The sequence below is a fragment of the Macrobrachium rosenbergii genome, chromosome 3 (genome assembly GCF_040412425.1).
Source record: "Macrobrachium rosenbergii isolate ZJJX-2024 chromosome 3, ASM4041242v1, whole genome shotgun sequence".
Classification (NCBI taxonomy): Eukaryota; Metazoa; Arthropoda; class Malacostraca; order Decapoda; family Palaemonidae; genus Macrobrachium; species Macrobrachium rosenbergii.
The window spans coordinates 56,938,544-56,958,871 of NC_089743.1; the positions used below are offsets into that span (position 1 = coordinate 56,938,544).

The window sequence follows — 20,328 nt, forward strand, 5'->3', positions numbered from 1 at the left end:
GGATGGCCAACCGGAATGTCTTTTTGTTTCTCTCCAGCACAAGGAAAGGCCCCCTGTAGGGCCTGGTTAAGGGTGGGCAGACGGTATCGTTCCTGACGAAGACGTGGGTGGTGGAGGATAGACCAGGAGGCATGAAGGGGGACGTCCTGTCAGTATACGTCCGCTGGCAGGAAGCGAACTTTCCGACCCTGTCGCGGAGCCTCTGTGTTGTTAGGTTGTCCCAGTCCTCCGTGATAAGTTCGCCCGAGACAACGAGGGACTCCCCATAGACTTTTTCTGCTGCGGACGGGTCACCGTTGGCTCTGGGGGAGGCCCTCAACCCGAGGAGGACTTAGGGCAGCTGGTACTTCCAATTGTCGGCGGCGCTGCAAACCATGAGGGACACCTTCAGCGACCTGTGGAACCTTTCCACCAATCTGTTGGCTGCGGGATTGTAGGCGGAGGTGCTGTGGTGAGTGGTCCCCAGCAGACATGCCAGGGCAGTCCACAGCTCGGACAGGAAAGCTGGACCCCTGTCCGAAGTTATGTGGTCTGGGACACCGAACTGGCTGATCCAGATGGAGAGGAGGGCCTCGGCGCACGCACTGGTGGTGGCTTCTTGCATGGGTGTCGCTTTGGGCCACCTGGTGGAGCAGTCGACAACTGTCAGAAGGTACCTGGTTCCTCCTGATGGGGGAAGAGGACCCACAACATCGACGTGGATGTGCCCAAAATGTCTTCCCGGCTGAGGAAAGTCGCCCACCCCCGACTCGGTGTGACGCCCTACTTTGCTGGTCTGGCACTGAATGCATTGCCTCGCCAGGCCATTGAGTCCTTCTGTATGCCGTGCCAGACGAACTTCTCTGCCAGCAGCTTGGCCGTCGTCCTGCCAGAGGGGTGGGACAGTCCATGGATGATGGTGAAGACCAGACGACGGCGGGAGGCGGACACCAGTGGGCGGGGGTGGCCAGTGCTTACATCGCTCAGCAGTGTTGGCCCCCCAGGGGCAAGGGGCACGTCCTTCCACTTCAGCGAGATGATGGCGGTTCGGTAAGCTGGAATCTCTGGGTCAGTGGCCTGTTCCCGGGCGAGGTCCTCGTAGTCGATCCCGAGCTGCACCACGTTGATTTCAATCCTCGAGAGGGCATCTGCTACAGGGTTCTTCCTGCCGGGGAGGTACTTGGTGGTGCAGGTGAACTCGGTGATGGTCGCAAGGTGCCGCTGCTGCCTGGAGGACCATGCATCCCCCAGCTTTGTGAAGGGCCATCCTATGTCTTCGCTTTCTCCGCCTTCAGCCTGAGGAACGCAGGGGTGACTTTCCAGAGACTGATGGACAGCATCCTGGGAGACCTGAACTTCTGCATCTGCTACGTCGATGACATCCTAATTTTTTCCAGGTCCCACAAAGAACACCTGCGGCACATCTGGAAGGTCCTGCAGCGCCTGCAGGGGAATGGCCTCGTCGTCAGGTTCGACAAGTGCACCTTCGGCGTCGAAAGAGTTGACTTCCTTGGCCACAAAATATCCCCAGGAGGCGTCCGCCCACTCGCATCGAAGGTCGAGGCCGTCGTCAGGTTTCCCACCCCTACCTCCGTCAAGGGCGTACAAGAATTCCTCGGGATGGTCAACTACTACAGGAGGTTCATCCCCGGGGTCACGCACACCATGGCCCCCCTGACGGAGATCCTGAAGGGCCATCCGAAGTCCTTAGTGTGGGGCCCCAACCAGCAGCGGCCCTTTTCCCTGATGAAGGCCGTCCTCACCAAGGCAACAACCTTGGCCCACCAGGACCCCAACGCCCCCCTCCAGCTAACAACGGACGCCAGCAACGTCGCCTATGGGGCCGTCCTGGAGAGGGTCGTCAACAGAGCCCCCCAGCCCATTGCCTTCTTCAGCAGGAAGCTCAGCCCCACCGAGACCCGCTACAGCACCTTCGACAGGGAACTCTTCGTGGTGTACCAGGCGGTACGCCACTTGCCGACGAGGATCGGTGACGCCCGAACGCTTTGTTGAGGAAGCCGCTTGCTTATAAAGTGGTGTGCGGACGTCAGTGCAAAGACATGCGAGTGACCCGAGGTCAATCATTCTCTATGCAAAACAGGACAGGTACATGCAAGCAATGTGACAATTGAAAGTAATAGATTAGACACAAAAATACTCTGACGCATACACAATATATAAGGGCAAAGATGAATGGGTAATATATGTACAATTACATAATAAAAATAGGGCTGAGTACTCTGACCTAGGGTCAGGTGTGAAGGCACCGTAGACAACGGGAGGTTTTTCATAGAAAACCCGTTTAGCGGGACTTTACACTCCTCTTCCTAATGTTTCGTAAGGGGAGTATGAATGGGTCCTGGGGTTCCTAATCCGTGCTTTCCTGTGCTTAATTATCGTGTGAATACAAATACAGTAAAAACTTTCTCAACAAATTAGTTGCGAATGAATTCATTATAAGCACAGTTACGAAAGAGTTGCAAGAATTGTTTGGGTTATTGCACGTTCACACTGCTATACTTCTGTAGCATCTTACAATAGGAACTAAACTGTGAAGAACACTGGAAATAGCTGGCACAGTACCTGAGAGCGATCAGCTGATTATTGTAATTTGTACGTCTGGCCGCTGGCGTGACATGTAACGTAAACAACCCATGGGACAATTTCACTTTTAACCTCTCAGTAACCGTGAATATAAATAAAAGGTTTCCAACCTATTTAATTTTATTTTAATAGAAGTACAGAGTACGACAGATTTGACTTAGGATATTGGGCGTTGAAATATCTCTATGAAATCGTCTGGCAGTAGGAAGCAAAATAGCAAATGGCTATGACGAGCTTGAGATATTGTTGACTTAATGGCTACCTTAGGCCGGATTACCGCTAGTGCAGCTTGCATGGGTTTGTCAGGAAACCTCTTTAAAACTCTACCGAGTTCGTTAGGTCTACTGACAATAAATACGCTTGTGAAGATGGAGAATAAACGTCCTAGCTCTGACATGGCAAAATTTAGGGAGATCTACAAGAAAGCAAAACACGTAGTTGCCCTAACAGGTAAGCAAAGTGGATTAAAGTATGCTAAAAATATAATACTAATTGTTTATAATAAGATAAGGTAGAACTATGGGGTTACTCCGCATCGGGTATTAGGCTAGCCTACTTTGCAAATTGACCTTATAGTATTTTGGTTGCTTATTAACAGTTTGCCGTTATTTTTTGTCGGTCGACTGTAGTCGTTATAAGGGAGCTATTGGTAAAAGGTAGAGTTTCATTCATGGCAGGGTCTGGGCAGCAGAGCCCCCACCCCTCCCTGCTAAGTAACAGGGCCTGCTAGGATTAGGGTACGTTATATTAATATAGGCCAAGTTCCTGGCAAAAGTTTACAATACTTACACAGCCTGGTTCCCACCGGGCACCAACAGGGACAGGTTAATGCCTATTTGGTCTGGTCCATAACCCCCTGCCCAGGTCAGGCACGTTGCCCTAAGGTAGGTTAGGTAGGTAAGATCTGGTTTCACTTTGTTAGGTTTTATGTACAGCCCTCCTCAGGGATGATTCCCTCTCAGGTGGGCCATTATACATCTTCAAAATAAGGTGCTTCTTATATTTAATAATTGCCTTTTAGTGTCTTCTCATCAGTATCATAGCTCCTGCAGAATAGGAGTCTTTAGTTCTTTTTTAAATTTGCTTTCTTCTTGTATGATCACTTCAGGCTGTATTTTTTGTATAGTCTTGGTGCGCAATGTACAAATGCTCTCTCACCTGACTTATAATTTGTTCTAGGTTCAGATAGCCTATATGCTTCACTTATGTCTGATTACAATATTCATTTCAGGTCTAAAGCTGAGGCAGTTTCTCAGATATGTTGGTTCACCATATTTTAGTGCTTTAAAGACTGTAAGAAGTATTTAATATTTTATTCTATCTTTTTCTGGGAGCCAGTGTAGCTCAGTTAGTGCTATCATGGGAATGTAGTCCTTTTATTAACCTGATGGTTCTATCTGTACTCCTTGAAATTTTCTTAGATAGTCGGGGAGACCATAGTATATAACGTGGTAGCAGTCAAGTCTCGAAAGTATTTGGTTGCAAATTGCTGTTTTATATAAGTAACAAAGTAATTACATTGCTTTTAGTTTCTATTACCAGCAGCTTAAAATTTTGAAATTCATGGGTCGCACAAGTTTGTTTTGGGTTTTGGTAATGTGCCCCACCCACTTTGGGGAAAGAGAGGAACAACTAGCAAAAGAGCTTCAATTTGTTTCCGTTGGCTGATGGCTGTATACCAGTTGTTAGCAGCAGCTATTTCTAATTTGGAACTCATCTTTCCTGTTGTTATTTCATCGCTTGGTGAAGTATTCTGTATTGGTAGCCTTTTCTGCACATTTAGAGTGTTGGATCATTAATTGTGACTTTAACCGATATGACTATTCCTGATTTTGACTTAACTTCCTTGGTTTTTCATTATTTCTGACTCTAGTTTGTCTAGCTTTCGGTATTGCGGCAAAGGCTGCAATACTCGTTTGACCAAGGAAACCTATGACTCTCATATGATCTGCACAGGCTGTAGGGGTCAATATTTTTATATAAGCTACTTACCAAGTAATTATATAGCTATTAGTTTCTATTAACCGGCAGCTAGAATGTTGAAATTCGTGGTAGCGCTACTTTTGTTTTGGCTAGGCAAGTAACCTCCCTCACTTTTGGGGTAAGAGAGGAACCAGCTCAGGAAACGAGCTCAGTATGTTTCTGCTGGCTGATGGCTGTGAATACAGTGATTGGCAGCAGCGGTTTTTTGGAATTTGTCTTCTCTTCTGATCTTTAGAATCATTGGTGAAGTATTCTCTATGGTAGCCATTTTGGCACAATTAGATTGTGTCAGGTTCTCAATAAGACCAGTTGTTCCGACATGATATACAAACCATCTGTCCTTTACATTAGGAATTCCTTATGGCGAAGCTGGGCACAGCCATTAAACTCTTGAACAAGGTGGTTAGGCAGTAACTACCGTCAGGTAGGCAGGATACCCGCCTGCCCGGATGTAAACATTCCAGTTTCCTTTCAGCCATCATGTGTTGCAGACATGTTGTTGGATCTATTTGCCAGACTGTCACTGAGCTCTGTTTTTTATCCCGATGGGATCTTTATGTATTTTTGAGTCTACTTGTGCTGAGTGTTGTTCTTCGCCTGCACTGTGGAAGAGTTGCGGGGAAGGTTATGGGCATCGTTGGTAAGTTTCGCTTCCATGGCGCCCTTGATGGCCTCCCCTCCTTCCTTCTCTTTCACTGTAGGTTCTTCTTCCATCTCTCCTTCGCCCTCTTTGCTTGCTTGCTGGATGAAGACTGCAGGGGGGGTGGGGCAATTGGGAGGCCTCATCTGAGGGGGCTCCTCTCGCTTTGTAGGGCAGTTCCCCTCGGAGCGAGAGGAGTCTCCCTCTGCTAATTATCTTTGCTTTTTTTTCAGGTTGACAGTGAGCATTGCAGGTGCAGCAATACCTGTAGTTGGCTGGATGTCTCAGTTGGGATATCTTTACCTGAAGGAGTCCCGACATTCATACAATGTTTGCTTTGGGATTGACTGTTATTGCTCTTGTTGACTCGGCGACAAGTCTTTAGGCGGCTCCTCCTGGTCTCCTGCCTCAGCCGTCCTGATCGCTCCTGTCGTTGCTGGTGATGTTCATGTGATGTTCCTGGCCGTTGCTTTGGCTCCTGCATTCCACACTGCTTCTGTAGCTCCTGCATTGGCTGTCCTGATCATGCCTGTTGCTTCTCCTGGTGGTCGTGTCCTGGGATGCTTCCATTGCGATCCTGCCTAGCTGCCGTGGAGGTTACGATGTTTCATGTCCATCATCCTGTAGATGATGTCGGAGTGAAGGTGAAGGAAGTAGCCGCTGTCTTCTTCAACTTATCTTCGATTTCATCTTCTGCTGCCTCCTCCCTTTCTCTCCCGAGGTTCAAGGGGGTCCCGGGAACCTGATAGACCTCTGTCGGCTGAAGGAGAGGAAGGCTGCTTCTTTCCCCTTGATGTCCTTCGACATCTAGGCACTGCCTAAATTCTGAGGAGGCAGTGGGTCTCTTGTTGGCTTTTCCTGACCTTCGGGTTCAGGAACCGATCCGCATACCCCTGGGTTTTGTGTTTCGGGAGCCATGGGCGCACAGACCTCGGTTTGCGCTCCTGTTCCCAGTCCTAGAGGTTCTGCCTCTGACAGGTGCTGCTTTGGGCGCTCGTTCGCGAGCCACTCCGGGTGTTCCAGATTCTGTGGAATACCGAGTATCCCGATCTGGTCTGGAGAGTACTCTCCCCCCCAAGTTCGGGAGCAGTGCGAGAGGAAAGACCTGTCTTAGCTCTTCCTGCCAGCACTACAAGCGCTCCCTGAATGCTTACCAGTGCTCGGCCGGGTTCCCAGCCTGGTGTCTCGATCCTATCAGTTCAGACACCAGAAGAAGTTTCTCTCGTTGGCTGTTCCTGCCCTTGGGCGGGAACCGTTCTTGAGGCCGCGCCCTAGTTGCCAGTCTTAGAAGTCTGTGTATAAGACTGGTTTTGTGCCTGGCTCTTTTTGATTTCTTAGGAAACTGAAAGCAGCCTCTCCTGATTTTTGTGAGTCTCGTAGGTCGCTCGAATTCTATGAATCACGAGGGCTTTCCTGGCGAGAGGCACAGGACGAGAGAAAGTGCCGAGACACCTAGGTGTCTCAGTGCCGAGATGCCCAGGTGTCGTGACACTGCCCGCCAGCTGCTTGGCTGGGTTTCATCATTGTGTCTTGAACCTTAGGGTTTGAGCATGCAGGATAGCAGACACAGAATTCCCCTTTAAACCTTCTTCTCGAGGGGTCTTGGCCTCAGAGTCTAGAGTTCAGGAAATTAGCGCCAGTACATGGCAGACGAGTTCTGCCCTGTCCACTTCCGATTGCGTTCGTGCGATTGGCTCGCTCGGCTTGCTAACCCCGCCCAGCCCCTGGTTGCGTTCGCGAGACTGGCTTGGCTCGCCCCGGCTCGCCCTGCCTGCCTCCCAGTCCACCACATACCACCCTCTGGATCGCGTTTGCTTGATTGGCTCGGTTCGGTACGGCTCGGCTCAGCCCTGCTCGGTTTTTCCGAATCGGGTTCTCGGCATTGTTCGAGTGAATTTTCTGCTCTTCCCAGGAAAGCGCTTTGCTACGGCACAAGCACTCTTCTTCCCCTATGTGGCAATAATCTCCTTTGGTTGATTGTCGTTCACGGTCCACCTCTCCTGCTGGTCTTACTGGCAGGACAGGTAGGGGTACTTGTAAGAGACCGTCGCCCCGACGCCGTCTCTTCCAAACACACGTGTGTGTTCGTCATCCATCGGAGGGGACAAGACAGAACAAGAGCATCTCATTTTCTTTCTTTGAAGGAACGCAATTCTACCATACAATATTTCCGTCTGTTTCTCCCTAACCATTGTTGTCTTGATATATGTACAATCACCACTACTCGCATTGCCTTGCAAGCATTCTAATTATGTACTTATAATGTTCCACCGAATCTTCGGTATCAAATTGTATATATGTTTCTGTTTGTGAAGATGCCAAACGTCTCATCATTTCACATATATTGTGCTACTGCATTGTATTCATTAATCTGTCTCGAATCTCATGCAATTGGCCATATGTAGAATTTCCTGGCCTTTCCATTGATATATGTTTCATCACTGTACGTTTATTATGTCTCTTGATATCGCCATCTGTTTGTGTGCAGACAAACACAGATGCCCGAATCATTGCTTCTGTTTTCCCCTGTCTGTGTGTAGATGCTACTTTACTGCTTGCACACGCCAATAACATCTTCGAAGATTCTGTACATTCATTTCAGTAAGGAACTACCAATAAACCAGTCAACACCCAGCCAGTATGTCACTCAATCCCGTCCTTACACTGGTGACCCCGGAGTGCGCCGAAGGACCCCGCCGACCTGAGATGACGACCCACGCGCCAACAGACCCTTTGCCACCACCCCGCTTCCCGCCATTCCCAAGTTCTCAGTAGATGTCTGACCCTCCGAGATGACCCACCCCACCACCGGAGCCCTGGGCGCCTCCTCCAGGAAACCTGAAGCCGCCCCGACTTTTCGTGCGGACGAGCTGACCAATGAAGGACCAGCCGACGTCATCCTTCAGCCAGCTGCCGCCCCCCTCGAGCTGTCTACTGAAGGATCAGCTGCCGTCATCCTTCAGCCGTCCCCCTCCAGCTGGCTACCGAAGGATCATCCGACGTCACCCTTCAACCCACTACCGTCCTCCTCAAGTTCCTGCCGGCTGGCGCCGCCCTTCAGCCTCCTACCTGCCCCTAACCCAAGCCCTTCGAGCCAATTACAGTTGTCAGCAAGACGATTTCTGCATCGATGCTGAGGCACCCAGGTGTCTCAGCTCTTCCCGCCAGCACCACAAGCACTCCGAGCGCTTGCCAGTGCTCGGTTGGGGTCCTAGCCTGGTGTCTCGATCCTGCCGGTTCGAACACCAGAAGAAGCAGGGAAGAGATTCCCTTCGGGAGTCCTGCAGGACTTCTAAGGGACTGACACTCTTCCAGGAGACAAGTCTCTCTCGTTGGCTCTTCCCGCCCTCGGGTGGGAACCGATTTGCATTCTCCTGTGGAGTCTGGCATTTCGGGGGCAGCGCCCTCGTTGCCAGTCTTGGAAGTCTGCATCTAAGATTGGCTCTGTGCCTGGCTCTTTCGATCTCTTAGAAAACTGAAAGCAGCCGCTCCTGATTTTTGGGAGTCTTGTGGGTAGCTCGAATTCTATGAATCACAAGCGATCTCCTGACGAGAGGCACAGGACGAGAGAAAGTGCCGAGACACCCAGGTGTCTGGGTGCCAAAACGCCAGGTGTCTTGATACTGCTCGCCAGCTGCTTCGGTTGCTTGGCCGGGTTTCATACTTGCGTCTTGAACCTTCTTCTCAAGGGACCTCAGCCTCGGAGTTTAGAACTTGGGAAACTGGCAATAGTTCACGGCAGATGAGTTCCGCCCTGTCCAGTTCCGAATGTGTTCGCGCGATCGGCTCGGCCCCTGGTCACGCGTATGAGACTGGCTCGCTCGGCTTGCTTGCCCCACCCAGCCCTTGGTTGCACTTGCGAGACTGGCTCGGCTCGCCCCGCCTGCCTCCCGTCCACTGTATACCTCCCAGTCTGGATCGTGTTTGCGTGATCAGCTCGGCTCGGCCCCACTCGGGTTTTTTCCGAGTCGGGTTCTTGGCTCTGTTAGATTGAACTGTTTTGCTCTTCCCAGGAAAGCACTTTGGCACGGCACAAGTGCTCTTCTTCCCTCGTGTAGCAGTAACCTCCTTTGGTTGATTATTGCTCATGGTCCGCCTCTCCTGCTGGTCTTACTGGCAGGACAGGTAGGGGTACTCTTTCTCCGCACCTGTTCTCTTTTCCTCTCGGTTGTTCCGAGAGGTGTGAGATGGACAGAGAGAGCTCTTCAGAGTTCGGCTTCCTGGCATGCTTTGGGTGTTGGTCCCCTAATTGTCTTGCGGTACAACCAGGTAGCCGAGGAGGGTTTTATGGGATCTGTCAATGCTCCCTCCAAGGGCAGAGGTAAAGGAGTTTCATGGTTCAGAAGCAGCGAGGGTCTTCCTCTTCAAGTTGCGATCGCCCTTGTTTTTCGGAGAACTTTGCGCTGATTCCTCAGTGCGAGAATCCCCGGGACAGGACCGTGACTCCCCCAATGAATAATCTTCATCACTCGCAACCCTTGCAGTTCCCGAGGGGCCGAGAGTGTCGCGGGCCGCTGCGGTCCTTGCTTCCGAGAGCGTTCTCAACCAGATGAATTCTTTTCTTCGTAGAAGGAATTCATTCAGGTCGAGACACCACGCTTCTCCCCTGCCTTGACAGAAAATGAATTCTTCTTGCCTCGAAGGGTCTGGCCGCCTGCAATTCTGTGGGCAATTCTGGTGCTAAGAAGAAGGACTTTGTCCAAATTCGGATCTCCGGTTTCATAAGTCCCGAGTTGGCTCGACCCTTAGGAACGAACTTTACTTGGGTCTGCCTTTCTCTTGCAGAGTTTTGCCAGATACCTTGGTAATCAAACCTTTGTACCAGGGCACTGCCTTGTCCTTTGGACAATGGCCAAGACCTTTGGGTCTTAGTCATCTTGAGTTGACCTAGAGTTCAAGCCAACCCCCCCCTCAACTCCAAAGAAGTCCCCTCTCCTACCCTTCTAGGAAAGTGTGCATAACTGTGTCTCTTTCCACCCTCTTTCCCATAAGGGAGGAGGGAAGAAGGGAAGAGAGAAAGAAGTATCGACTGGGCAGAAGTTCTCCTACTGCAGATTCCTGGATGAGATGATACTTATCAAGAGTCTGGAGCTGGCAGCAACATTGCCGAGACCTGGGAATGGATTCCTTCAGGAGAAGTATCTCTTTCCCTTAGGTCTCAGCAATTCTCTTCATCCCGCTTCCTCTCCTGTGCTCCTGATTCAGGAAATGTCAGTCTGGCTAGAGCTAATTGTCTCGGTATCCTGTCATCTTGCAGAAGCTTCCCCATGGCGGAGAATTCCTCCGTCCTTCTTTCCTCTTCGAAGTATGAGGAAGGAGTTAGGCTAATGCTTGATTGAAGGAACCTTTGAATATGCTTGCATATTCCCCTCACATCGTGTGTCTACTTACGGATTCACCGATCGAGGAAGAGGCGCACACCTGTAAGACTTTATCTTGAAGGTGTGGGACCGAGACGATTAGTACCTTCTCATCACCATCCTGGGCTCAAGGCAGCCTTGTGGCCTTCCGAGAATTCAGGATGAGTTTTGCAACACTCAGTGGTTCATTGAACAACAAACCAGAGTAGTGGCATTTGTTGACAAACAAGAGGGAATCGTTTTATCCTCCTGTTTCATCTGTCAACATTTGCAGGTACTCGAGTGTTCTATAGCACACTCGACATCTCAGTTAGCCAGATGCATCCCTGGTAGGGATGTATTGGCAGGCGAGCTTGGCCTCAGGTTTGTGTGATCGGGACAGAACGTGCTGCTCACTTGAAGATTCTCAGAGAGATTGCTTGACTGAGAAATCTCTACTGTCTTTCTGTTGCCTCCCTGCACAAATCGGTAGTTTTTTCTCGCTCCCCATACCAGACCCATGGGCCGCTACGGCGAGGCATGCTGTCTCTCTGGGAAGCTTGATATCTATATTTTTCCCTCTGTATTTGTCTGTTTCGCTAGGGGTTCTCAAGGATCGCTCACCCCGAGTTACAGACAAATGCTGGAAGACTTCGACTCTCGCCCGACCTGATAGCCGAGGCATCGAGAAGAATTCTGCTTGACCCAACCTCCTGTAGCAGCTATACAAGAAGCGGTTCTCTGGGCAGCATCTCCATGTGTTCGGGACTGGGAGACCTTCCAGCTTCCCTTGCAAGCATAGGCTTTCTCGCCGAATGGCAGCGGATATAGCTGGATATCTCTTGAAGTCCTCTGCAACACTCCCACGGACTGGAGCCGTCTTCGCTGGTGGGTGTCGTTGCGGAACTCCTTCTCGGGTCAGAGTCGCTCCTCAAGTTTGGACTTCCTCATTTTCTCTGCCGAGGGTTGCTTCTTTCCCTTTCATTTGTGAAGAACGTAGGCCCTTGCGACCTAGTCTTCTATCTGAAGTAGCCTTATTCTCCTCAGTTAAAATTTAGCTATGGATGAGAAGCTTCTTCGGTCTTGCTGTCCCAGAGAACTATTTCCTGGGTGGCATGTGACTCTCGTTTAGGGTTCCTGTCCTATGCTGCATGCACTCTTACGAGAGTCGTTGGATAGAGATGTGCCCTCGTAGGACCATCTCTCATCTTGCTCCGACCTTGGCATAGAAGATGGAAGAATAGGTGAAGGGGATCAATACCTCGACTCCTCGCATGTCATAGGTGGACTCCAAATCCTTCGGCATTTGTTGTTGGGGTTGAGTTGTCCTTGTTCCCCTCCTCCTTGGACTTTGTATCGATGATCCAGATCATTCGTTACTTTGTCCTTAAGGAGCTGTGGTATTTTCCGAAAAGGCTCGACACTCTTAACCTGGATGTTGTGGACATTTTTGCTAGTACTCTCTCTCCCAAGGAAGAAGTGTGTAAGGACACATCTTCCTCCTGGCTTCGTGAAGTGATTGAAGGAGGTACTTGGCAGCTGACAACAACGATACCGGTACCTTCCACCTGAGAGCTCACAAAGCCGATGGCTTGGTCCATCCCTCGCATTCTGGGAAGTTTCTGTCGGGCTGGAAGCAAGACATGGTCTCATAGACTACACTCTTGTCTTCCTATGGTCTTGCCCACAGGCCCTTGGGACCTTTTTTCCTTGGCCCTGTGGTGGCTGCTCAACAAGTTGTGTTTTCGTACCTGGCTCCTTCAAGAGGACAAATAGCATCTCACCTAAGGTGTTGGTTCTGGAAGTGAGAAGGATACTGAGAGTGACTGGCCTCTCTTCCTCCTCCTTCCCCGTCCTTCTACTTCTCCTCCTTCGGGATGAGAATAGGACTCAAACCAACACATGCTGGACCTGGCGCTGATGCGGTAAGACTACACATCGAGCACCCGTTCTATTTTTCTCTTAGAATCACAGAAGCAATTCCGCTCCTTCCTCTAGCAAGGGGAGGAAGGAGTCTGGCAATAAGGGAAATCCTATCTCAGCTTTTCCTTACTGCCTCCGACTCTAAGATTCTTCCAGCCTGTTTCATGAGTTACGTTTCCTCACTCATGCGAAAAGGTCCAGTGTCTGACATTTGATCTTGCAGTTCCTACACTCCGATCAAAACGTCAGAGGCTCAGTACTCCTCCTCACTCTTTCGACCGGGAGGAGTACCCCAGGTGTGCAGAACTCCAGTCACTTCAGGAGACTCACTCAGATTCCTCCCTCCAACCAGTGAGTCTTCCTAATGTAGAGGACTGACGGTTTGTACATCATGTCAGAACAAATCAAAGTTTTTGAAAGTAAATTGTATTTTTCCTAACTATACAAACCTGAGGTCCTTTACATTACATAATATGCCCACCTCATGCCACCCCTCAATCTGAACCTGGACTGAAAGGCAAACTGGAATGTTTACATCTGGGCAGGCGGGTATTCCCGCCTACCTGGCGGTAGTAATTGCTTAACCACCTTGCTCAAGAGTTTAACGGCTGTTTCCAGCCTACGCTGAAAGTAATTCCTAACGTAAAGGACCTCAGGTTTGTATAGTTAGGAAAAATACAATTTACTTTCAAAAACTGTGATTTTTATCTGCTTTTAAGCAGCCTGCAACCTGCAGAAATAATGTGCACAACTCTTTTGCACTTTTATCTGGAAACATAGTCAAAAGCACTAGTTTTAACTGGATGGTTTAGGCTAGTTTAATAATCCCATAGAGAGACACTTTCCATGAGACTGCCATCTCTAAATAAGCAAGAACACTGTGACCCATCATTGTGCTATGGTTAGCCTACTTACTCCAGACTGTTCAAACATGTGCATCTTCTTTGTTTTTTTTTTTTATCTCTGTCAACATAAATTTATCTTCAGGGGCATTTGTTCCTAGGGAAAGAAACCATCATCTTTTATATGAGTATTTTCAGCGTGAACAGTAATGGTTGTTAATCTTAGTAACAGTGTGAGTAATTGGGATTATTGGAAGCTGACAGGGGTAGTACCCCTCTTACCCTCTGCCACTAAGCCATTTTTCTTTGACTCTTTGCTCCTCCTGACTGCTAACTTGACTGTTTTTTGTTTGAGTTTTTAGTTGTCAAGAATCAGTGGCATTTTTTGAGGTATAAAGGATGTTAGTGAGGGGGGTGCCTTCATCCCCTCCATCTTTTTGTTGATGGGTCCCTACTGTTTAATACTTATCTTCCTTTCAGGCTTAGCAGTTTGCTGTTGTAGGGCAGTCAGTTTTGAGAAATGATCCTCTCAACTTAGGAGTAAGTCTTCTACATAAAAGGCAATGATCTGTATCTCAAAGGAGCCTTTTATTATAATCCCACCTCAACCATCCCCACATAGTCCCTAATGCTGAAGGGAAAAATGTTGGTTTGCTAACTGATGAGTGGGCAGTAACTCACAATTCTCCTATCAACCACCAGTTAACCACCTTTAACACCTTTGTTTTATCATCGTCTGTGACAATATTTTCCTCAAAAACTTTAAAGACTATCTTCATTCAAGGTTGAAAAGAATTTTAGCATGTTTTTATTTTCATTTGCTATGAATTTTAATATTTCAACTTTCAAAATGTTGGATTCTATATTTACATTACAGTATAAAGCTTAGGAGAAAATGGAGGTGTGACCACTTAACTATTATCAGCAACTTCTCCAAGAATAATTTAATTCGATTTTAAATTTTCTTCTCATTTTTTAAAATTACGCAGTTTGTTCTAAGAATGCATTGTCTTGTACAGGAGCTGGAGTATCTGCAGAGTCAGGAGTGCCGACTTTCCGAGGAGCTGGAGGTTTTTGGCGCACTTGGCAAGCTCAAGATTTGGCTAGTCCAGTGGCCTTTCACCGTAACCCTTCCTTAGTTTGGGAATTTTACCATTATCGCAGAGAGGTCATGCAAAGTAAAAACCCTAATCCTGTGAGTGCAGTTATATGACTGTCATTTTCTTATACCAGTTACAGTATACTGTATTTGTGTTTCAGGTATCCTGAGACGTTTTAGGTGCAAATTAGCTTCAATATTTGTAGTAAAGATTTTGTTAAACCTATATACACATGAAGGATATTTGCATCTTGAGGTTTTGTAAAAATCTCAAGATGCTCTTGTTAAGATTAATATTTTATTTGGTAACTGCTGCTAAACCTAGTGTAAAAACATATTTCTCCTTTTTGCAAAATGTATATGTGTGACCACACTTCAAATTAAAGCACAAAGATTGTCTTAATATGGTATGTATGTATTTTGTCTGCATCATATTTGGTACTACAGTAAGTACATAACAAAGTCTTTTGTATGCCTGTCTACTGTTACACCTTTGGTGACACATTTTTTGAAATGTAGAGTTACAAGATATGTTAATACGCTTATCTTGGAAAAATAAGTTTCTTGACAACACTGGCATGTTTTAAATCCCCATTTCGTCCATTGAAACTGATACTTAGTACAGTAATCCTTATGAAAGTGTTAATGGTTGCAATAACTTAATTTTTTAAATGAACCTTACCTCTCCATTATACATGTACAGGCAGTCCCCGGTTATTGGCAGGGGTTCCGTTCTGATGGTGTGATGATAAACGAAAATCGGCAATTTTCGTGGCTTATCGGCACTGAAAATCAGTAATTTTCAGCGCCGATAAGCTGCAAAAATTGCCGATTTCTGGTTATCACACTGTCAGAATGGAACCCCCACTGATAACCAATTTTCAGTTATCGGCACCAATACCCAATTATCAGTGCTGGTAAGCGGAAATCGGGAATTTTTGGCACCAAAAATTGCCGATTTTCATTGCTAGACAAGCCCTGTACAACCGGATCACAGAGAACTGAGACCGCCGTTAACTGGGGACTGCCTGTAGCTTTTACTTCTGCTCCGGTGGCAGTTTGACAGATTGAAACAAAAAATGAGAACACATGGTTTTCTATGAATATCCGTCTTTTATCCATCTACTTCCCTCCACCCCCAACCAGGGGACCGATAGGTACAAACTCTAGTAGCCAATCAGTCTACTTCTGTCGCTGGTTTCAGTAGGAGGTCGACAGATTGTTATGTACTCTGTTTTTTGTTGGTTTGTTTTTGGATGTTCTTGTATTTTTTGATATTCATTCGATAAGAGTTGCTGTAGTAGGCATTGTTCCAGTTTTATTGACCCTCATGTTTTTGCTGAGGGAAAGGTTAGGATTGGATAACTGTATCAATCGTAGTTGTACAAAATGCTGTTATTGATTGCGAATGGAGAGAGCTTGTTGGGTTCAAGAAACAACTATAGACAATAAGATTTGTAAGACTCGAGTTGAAGGGATGCTTGTCTTGTCTGCTTCCCCATTAGGAACTGTTTAGGTGCTCTGCTGCTTCTCTTTGTTCTGTTACTCCAAATGAGCTTCCCATCAATTCAGGGCATTAGAGTTGGTAGGATGGTGTCCTTTTTTTATGTTGACTTGGTGTAAGTTTCATGGGATATTATTATTGTTAGTATTATACTAATTTTTTATTTTCTGCGCTGCCCTCGCGAGAGTCTTGGTAAATTGGGTTTTTTCCAGGTCAGAGGAAGGATCAATGCCCCTCGCTGTTTTCTTGCCTAGTCCTTGGCATGTCCTGTCTTACTGCCTTGTAGCTTGGAGTAACAAGGACTGGGACATGTCAGAAAGTGGTGCGGATCTGTGTTTGGTCTGGCATCTGTGGTTCTAGTTCCAATGTGAGCAGCACCAGGTCTGGTATTAGTGGGGCCAAGCAGTACCAATTTCAGCGTTAGTGGTGCCAAGTCCGGCATTAGTGGCTCCAGTTCTAGCACCAGAATTCATTATCCGATAGGATCGCTCAGGTAAGAATAGGAGGAGTCCCCCCCAGGTTTTTCCCTCTTTAATTTTACCGTATTGGATTGGCTTGGTAGCAGTGGTGCTTTTACTCTTTCTGGTAGTGTTTAAGCAAGTTTTAGCTGCTTCCGCCGGGTAGTAAGCATTACTAAAGCTACCATGTCAAGGAGTTACATTTTGCTTTGATGAGTTTTGCTTTGATCCCCTGTAGCTAAGGATCTTTCATGGATTAAGTTTAGTATAAGTATCAGTCAGGTTGTAGTGAGAGGCCTGAGTCTAGCTTGAATTTGCGCATTTTGTTGCAGTGCCGCATTTTTGCATGCCTCTTGCTGGCCCGCCTATTGTCTGCATGTCTGTCACTTGCCTATGATTTGTGTGATTATAGCTTGCATGCCTATGGCTTGTGCACCTATCACGTGTGTGCCTATGGCCTGTACACCTGTTGCTTGCACGCCTATGGCTTGAACTTGTATCGCCTGTGTGCCTTTTGTATGCATGCTTATTGTTTGCACTCGTACACCTGTGCGCCTATTGCTTATCACCTGTGCCTTTTGCTTGCATGTCAATCGATTGCACTCCTATTGCATGTGCACCTGTTGCCTGTCTCCTGCTCAACTATCACCTGCCTATAGAGAATCTCGACAATGTGCTATTGTTTCGGCTTCCACTTCAGTAGGCAGGTGGTTGCCTTTAGTAGTCTTAGCATTCTGTTTCAGGGATTTCGACTCCTTTTCCAGTTGCGGGAGTTTCTATCGATAAACAGTTGGTTACTGTTTCGTTTTTTCTGATTTCCCCATGGTTTAGGAATGTCCTCATTATCGCGAGATTTTCCTGATCAGAATTTAGAACATTTGGTTGTGCCGACAGGTTTCCAACCAAATCAGTGTTGTCCTTTTGAGCCGCAGCAAGTGGTTTTTTTCTGTGGTAATTAAAGATGAGTTTTTAACCCTCTGTGGAAGCTTATCAGCAGTTAGTTCAGTGCAGTCAACTGCTGTTCTAAAGCCAATGAGCATTGTAATCGTTGCCTCAGTTTCTCTGGTGTATTTTTGGTAACTAAGGCTTATTCTCCTGTCTTTTCTTTGGCAGGAGGGTAATTGCTTGTGGTTCTGCAAGGAGGGGTTAGCATATGATTTTGTGGAAATAGAACCTTCATTTGAACTATACAGTACTGTATTTCATTAAGTTTTGCTTGTGTATGTTCAGGGCTTTAATGCAGTTCATGGGAAGGGAGCCTCTCCTAAGATTTTTTATTTCTTGCCACCATGCATTGGAGAAAGAGAGCTATACTGTATTTTGTACTCTAGTGGTCTCTTTCCAAATTTGGAGGTAGCATTGGGGAAGGACTAGTCCCTGCACAGGTCCTCTAGCTTGGGCAGGGATAGCAAGCTGTTCCCTAGTTAGGTCTAGACTGTAATGCCTTTTCTACTTTTGCTATAGGTTTCAGGAAGTCATCAATGTATTAGGGCAACTTTGTAAGTTGTCTCTTGGTGTTGATTACCCCAGGTGACCAGGGAAGGCTTGGTTTCCAGTTTCTTTCAGTGGTGGATGGAAATAACCAAGAGATGAAAGGTTACATCACAATCCCACAAGCTACAGATGACTGCTTGGTATGGTCCAAGGTTCTGGTAACTCAAGACGGGATCTCGCAGTAATGCCATTATCAGCGCTGAGAGAGAATCTACTAATTGATTCTGCCAACGCCAGTGGTTAGGGTGTATGTCATGGTCCCACATTAAGGTGTTTTTTCCAACGCTGATACCTCTATAAACAACCTGGTTGTTGCTGTTGTTTCTCAAGCATAAGGAAACTTCTTGGTAGCAGCCTTTAAGGCTAAAGGGCCATGTTGGCTTTGGCTATAGGCTTGTCTGAGGACAAAGACATCTAGATGTTTCCAAGGTATTAAGATGGAGTTTCCCAGGTCTCTGCTACATGCTTTACCTTGGAATCTGTATGCGGTTCTTCAGCTCATTATTTTATCGCTCTTTGAACCATTTAGAACAAGCTCCTTGAAAAGAAGTTTCTATGGAAACTTCACAGTATCCTTAGACACAGTTAAAGAGTGAGAGAGCAACAATCTTTGTCAGATAAGGTATTTTTGCCTTATTTTGGGCTAAGTAAAGTTTTGGGCTAGGCCCTTAACTACAACAGTATCTTTACCTAGCCTGGAGTCACTAGGGCATGAGGAACTTCACCCTTTGGGGGTCCAATAGTGACTTTAAGAATTGTGGGAATTGCACTGAAAGGGTTAAACCTGATGTAAAGATTCTGTCTATAGTGATTCTGAAACCAGAGCTTCCAGAATTTAGGAATGTAATGTCCTTTTCATTAGGTCTTTGGTTAAGGACTTTCATGCTAATTTCTATCCTTAATGGATGGTAAGCCACTTGACATGTGAGCAGTGGCTACAACTTTTAAATTTGGAAAGGGCTTATCCTTGGATAAGATATTGAAGTCACTCAGTGGCTTGGTAATCTTGTATTTGCTATGGTTGATCTTCATGGTGCGGAGATTAAATACGATTATTGCAGAGCATTAACTCTTCTGGTTTGTGCAGGGGATATTATGTCCTGAATCGATAGGTAGCCTTTTTTGGCCTATTTTTTTTTAAACCTGGTTGTGGTTTTTGGGAAGCTTGGAGGTACTCAGTATTGAGTATTAGAAGTATACCTTTTTTGTATGTATGTACTTGTTAACCAAATACTTCAATTAAGGAAATATGGCACAAAATTCGTAAAATCAATGGTAAACATATAAGACCACCTAGAAGCCCAATACTATATAATGGCAAACTAAATCATAACCTACAAGATATTTCAAATATATTAGCCAAACATATAGAAGATGTTAGTGCTTATTCTAATTTAGATGAACACTTCAAAAGAATTAGAACACAAAAAATGAATCATACACTTAATTTTGAAACCAATGAGGACCTTGATTATAATCAAGAATTCAATATGAATGAACTTAATTTTGCCCCAAAATCATGTCGATCATCAGCTCTGGGTCATGGTATGATTTCCCTTGAATTGATCCAGAATTTAGCTACACTAGCTAAAGAATTCTTATTAAAATTATATAATAACATATGGCAAACGCATGTCTTCCCAACTAAGTGGAGACATGCAATAATCATACCCATCAGTAAACCAGGAAAAGACCCTAGCAACCCCACTAATTATAGGCCAATATCTTTAACAAGTTGCTTGTGCAAACTGTTTGAGAAAATGGTTAGTTTGAGATTAATAAGTGTCATAACAAAATACTCAATTTTATCACCTACTCAATTGGGATCAATAGCTGGTGGATCTACACTAGACCCATTAACTCAATTAGAAGATCATATTGAAAAAGGATTTGAAAAGAAAAAGCTGACAGTGGCTATTTTCTTTGATACAGAAAAAGCATATGATACCACATGGAGATACAATATTATGCAGAAACTTCACAAATCTGATAACCGAGGTCACCTTCCAATATTTTTCTACAATTTTTCAACAAATCTTACATTTCAAGTACGCATAGAAAATACATATTCAAATTCCTACATACAAGAGGAGGGCATCCCCCAAGGCAGTGTTTTAAGCTGCATCTTATTAGCCCTGGCAATAGATGATATTACTATGAACTGCCTGAGGGTGTACAAAATAGTTTGTAAGTGGATGATTTTGTAATATATTATTCAAGTAATTCTCTGAGACATGTTCAAAGAATACTTAATATAGCAACAAATAATATAACCACTGGGACCAACTCCGTAGGCTTCAAGTTGTTGGTAAATAAAACAAATGGCATAGTCTTCTACATAGACAAAAGATGGTTGAAACAACAAACCATTAAGTTATACCTTTATAATGAAGAGATAAACATGTGCAATAGTGTTAAATATTTGGGTATAATTTTTTATCAACATTTAAATTGGAAAGATCA

The 20,328-nt window shown here is 46.1% G+C and overlaps 1 protein-coding gene across 2 annotated transcripts in view; it reads left to right on the forward strand.

The window, feature by feature from the left end:
- The first annotated feature begins 2,582 nt into the window (after positions 1–2,582).
- Positions 2,583–20,328, forward strand: part of LOC136855931 (NAD-dependent protein deacylase-like) — a 96,304-nt gene continuing 78,558 nt past the window's right edge. Inside the window, exons 1-2 of one of the 2 annotated variants that reach the window (XM_067133438.1) lie at positions 2,583–3,033; positions 14,330–14,505. In XM_067133438.1, coding sequence (XP_066989539.1) covers positions 2,838–3,033; positions 14,330–14,505 — 372 coding nt within the window. In that variant the 5' untranslated portion in view covers positions 2,583–2,837. The remainder of the gene's footprint in view (positions 3,034–14,329; positions 14,506–20,328) is intronic. The other variant, XM_067133432.1, reaches the window with a different exon arrangement.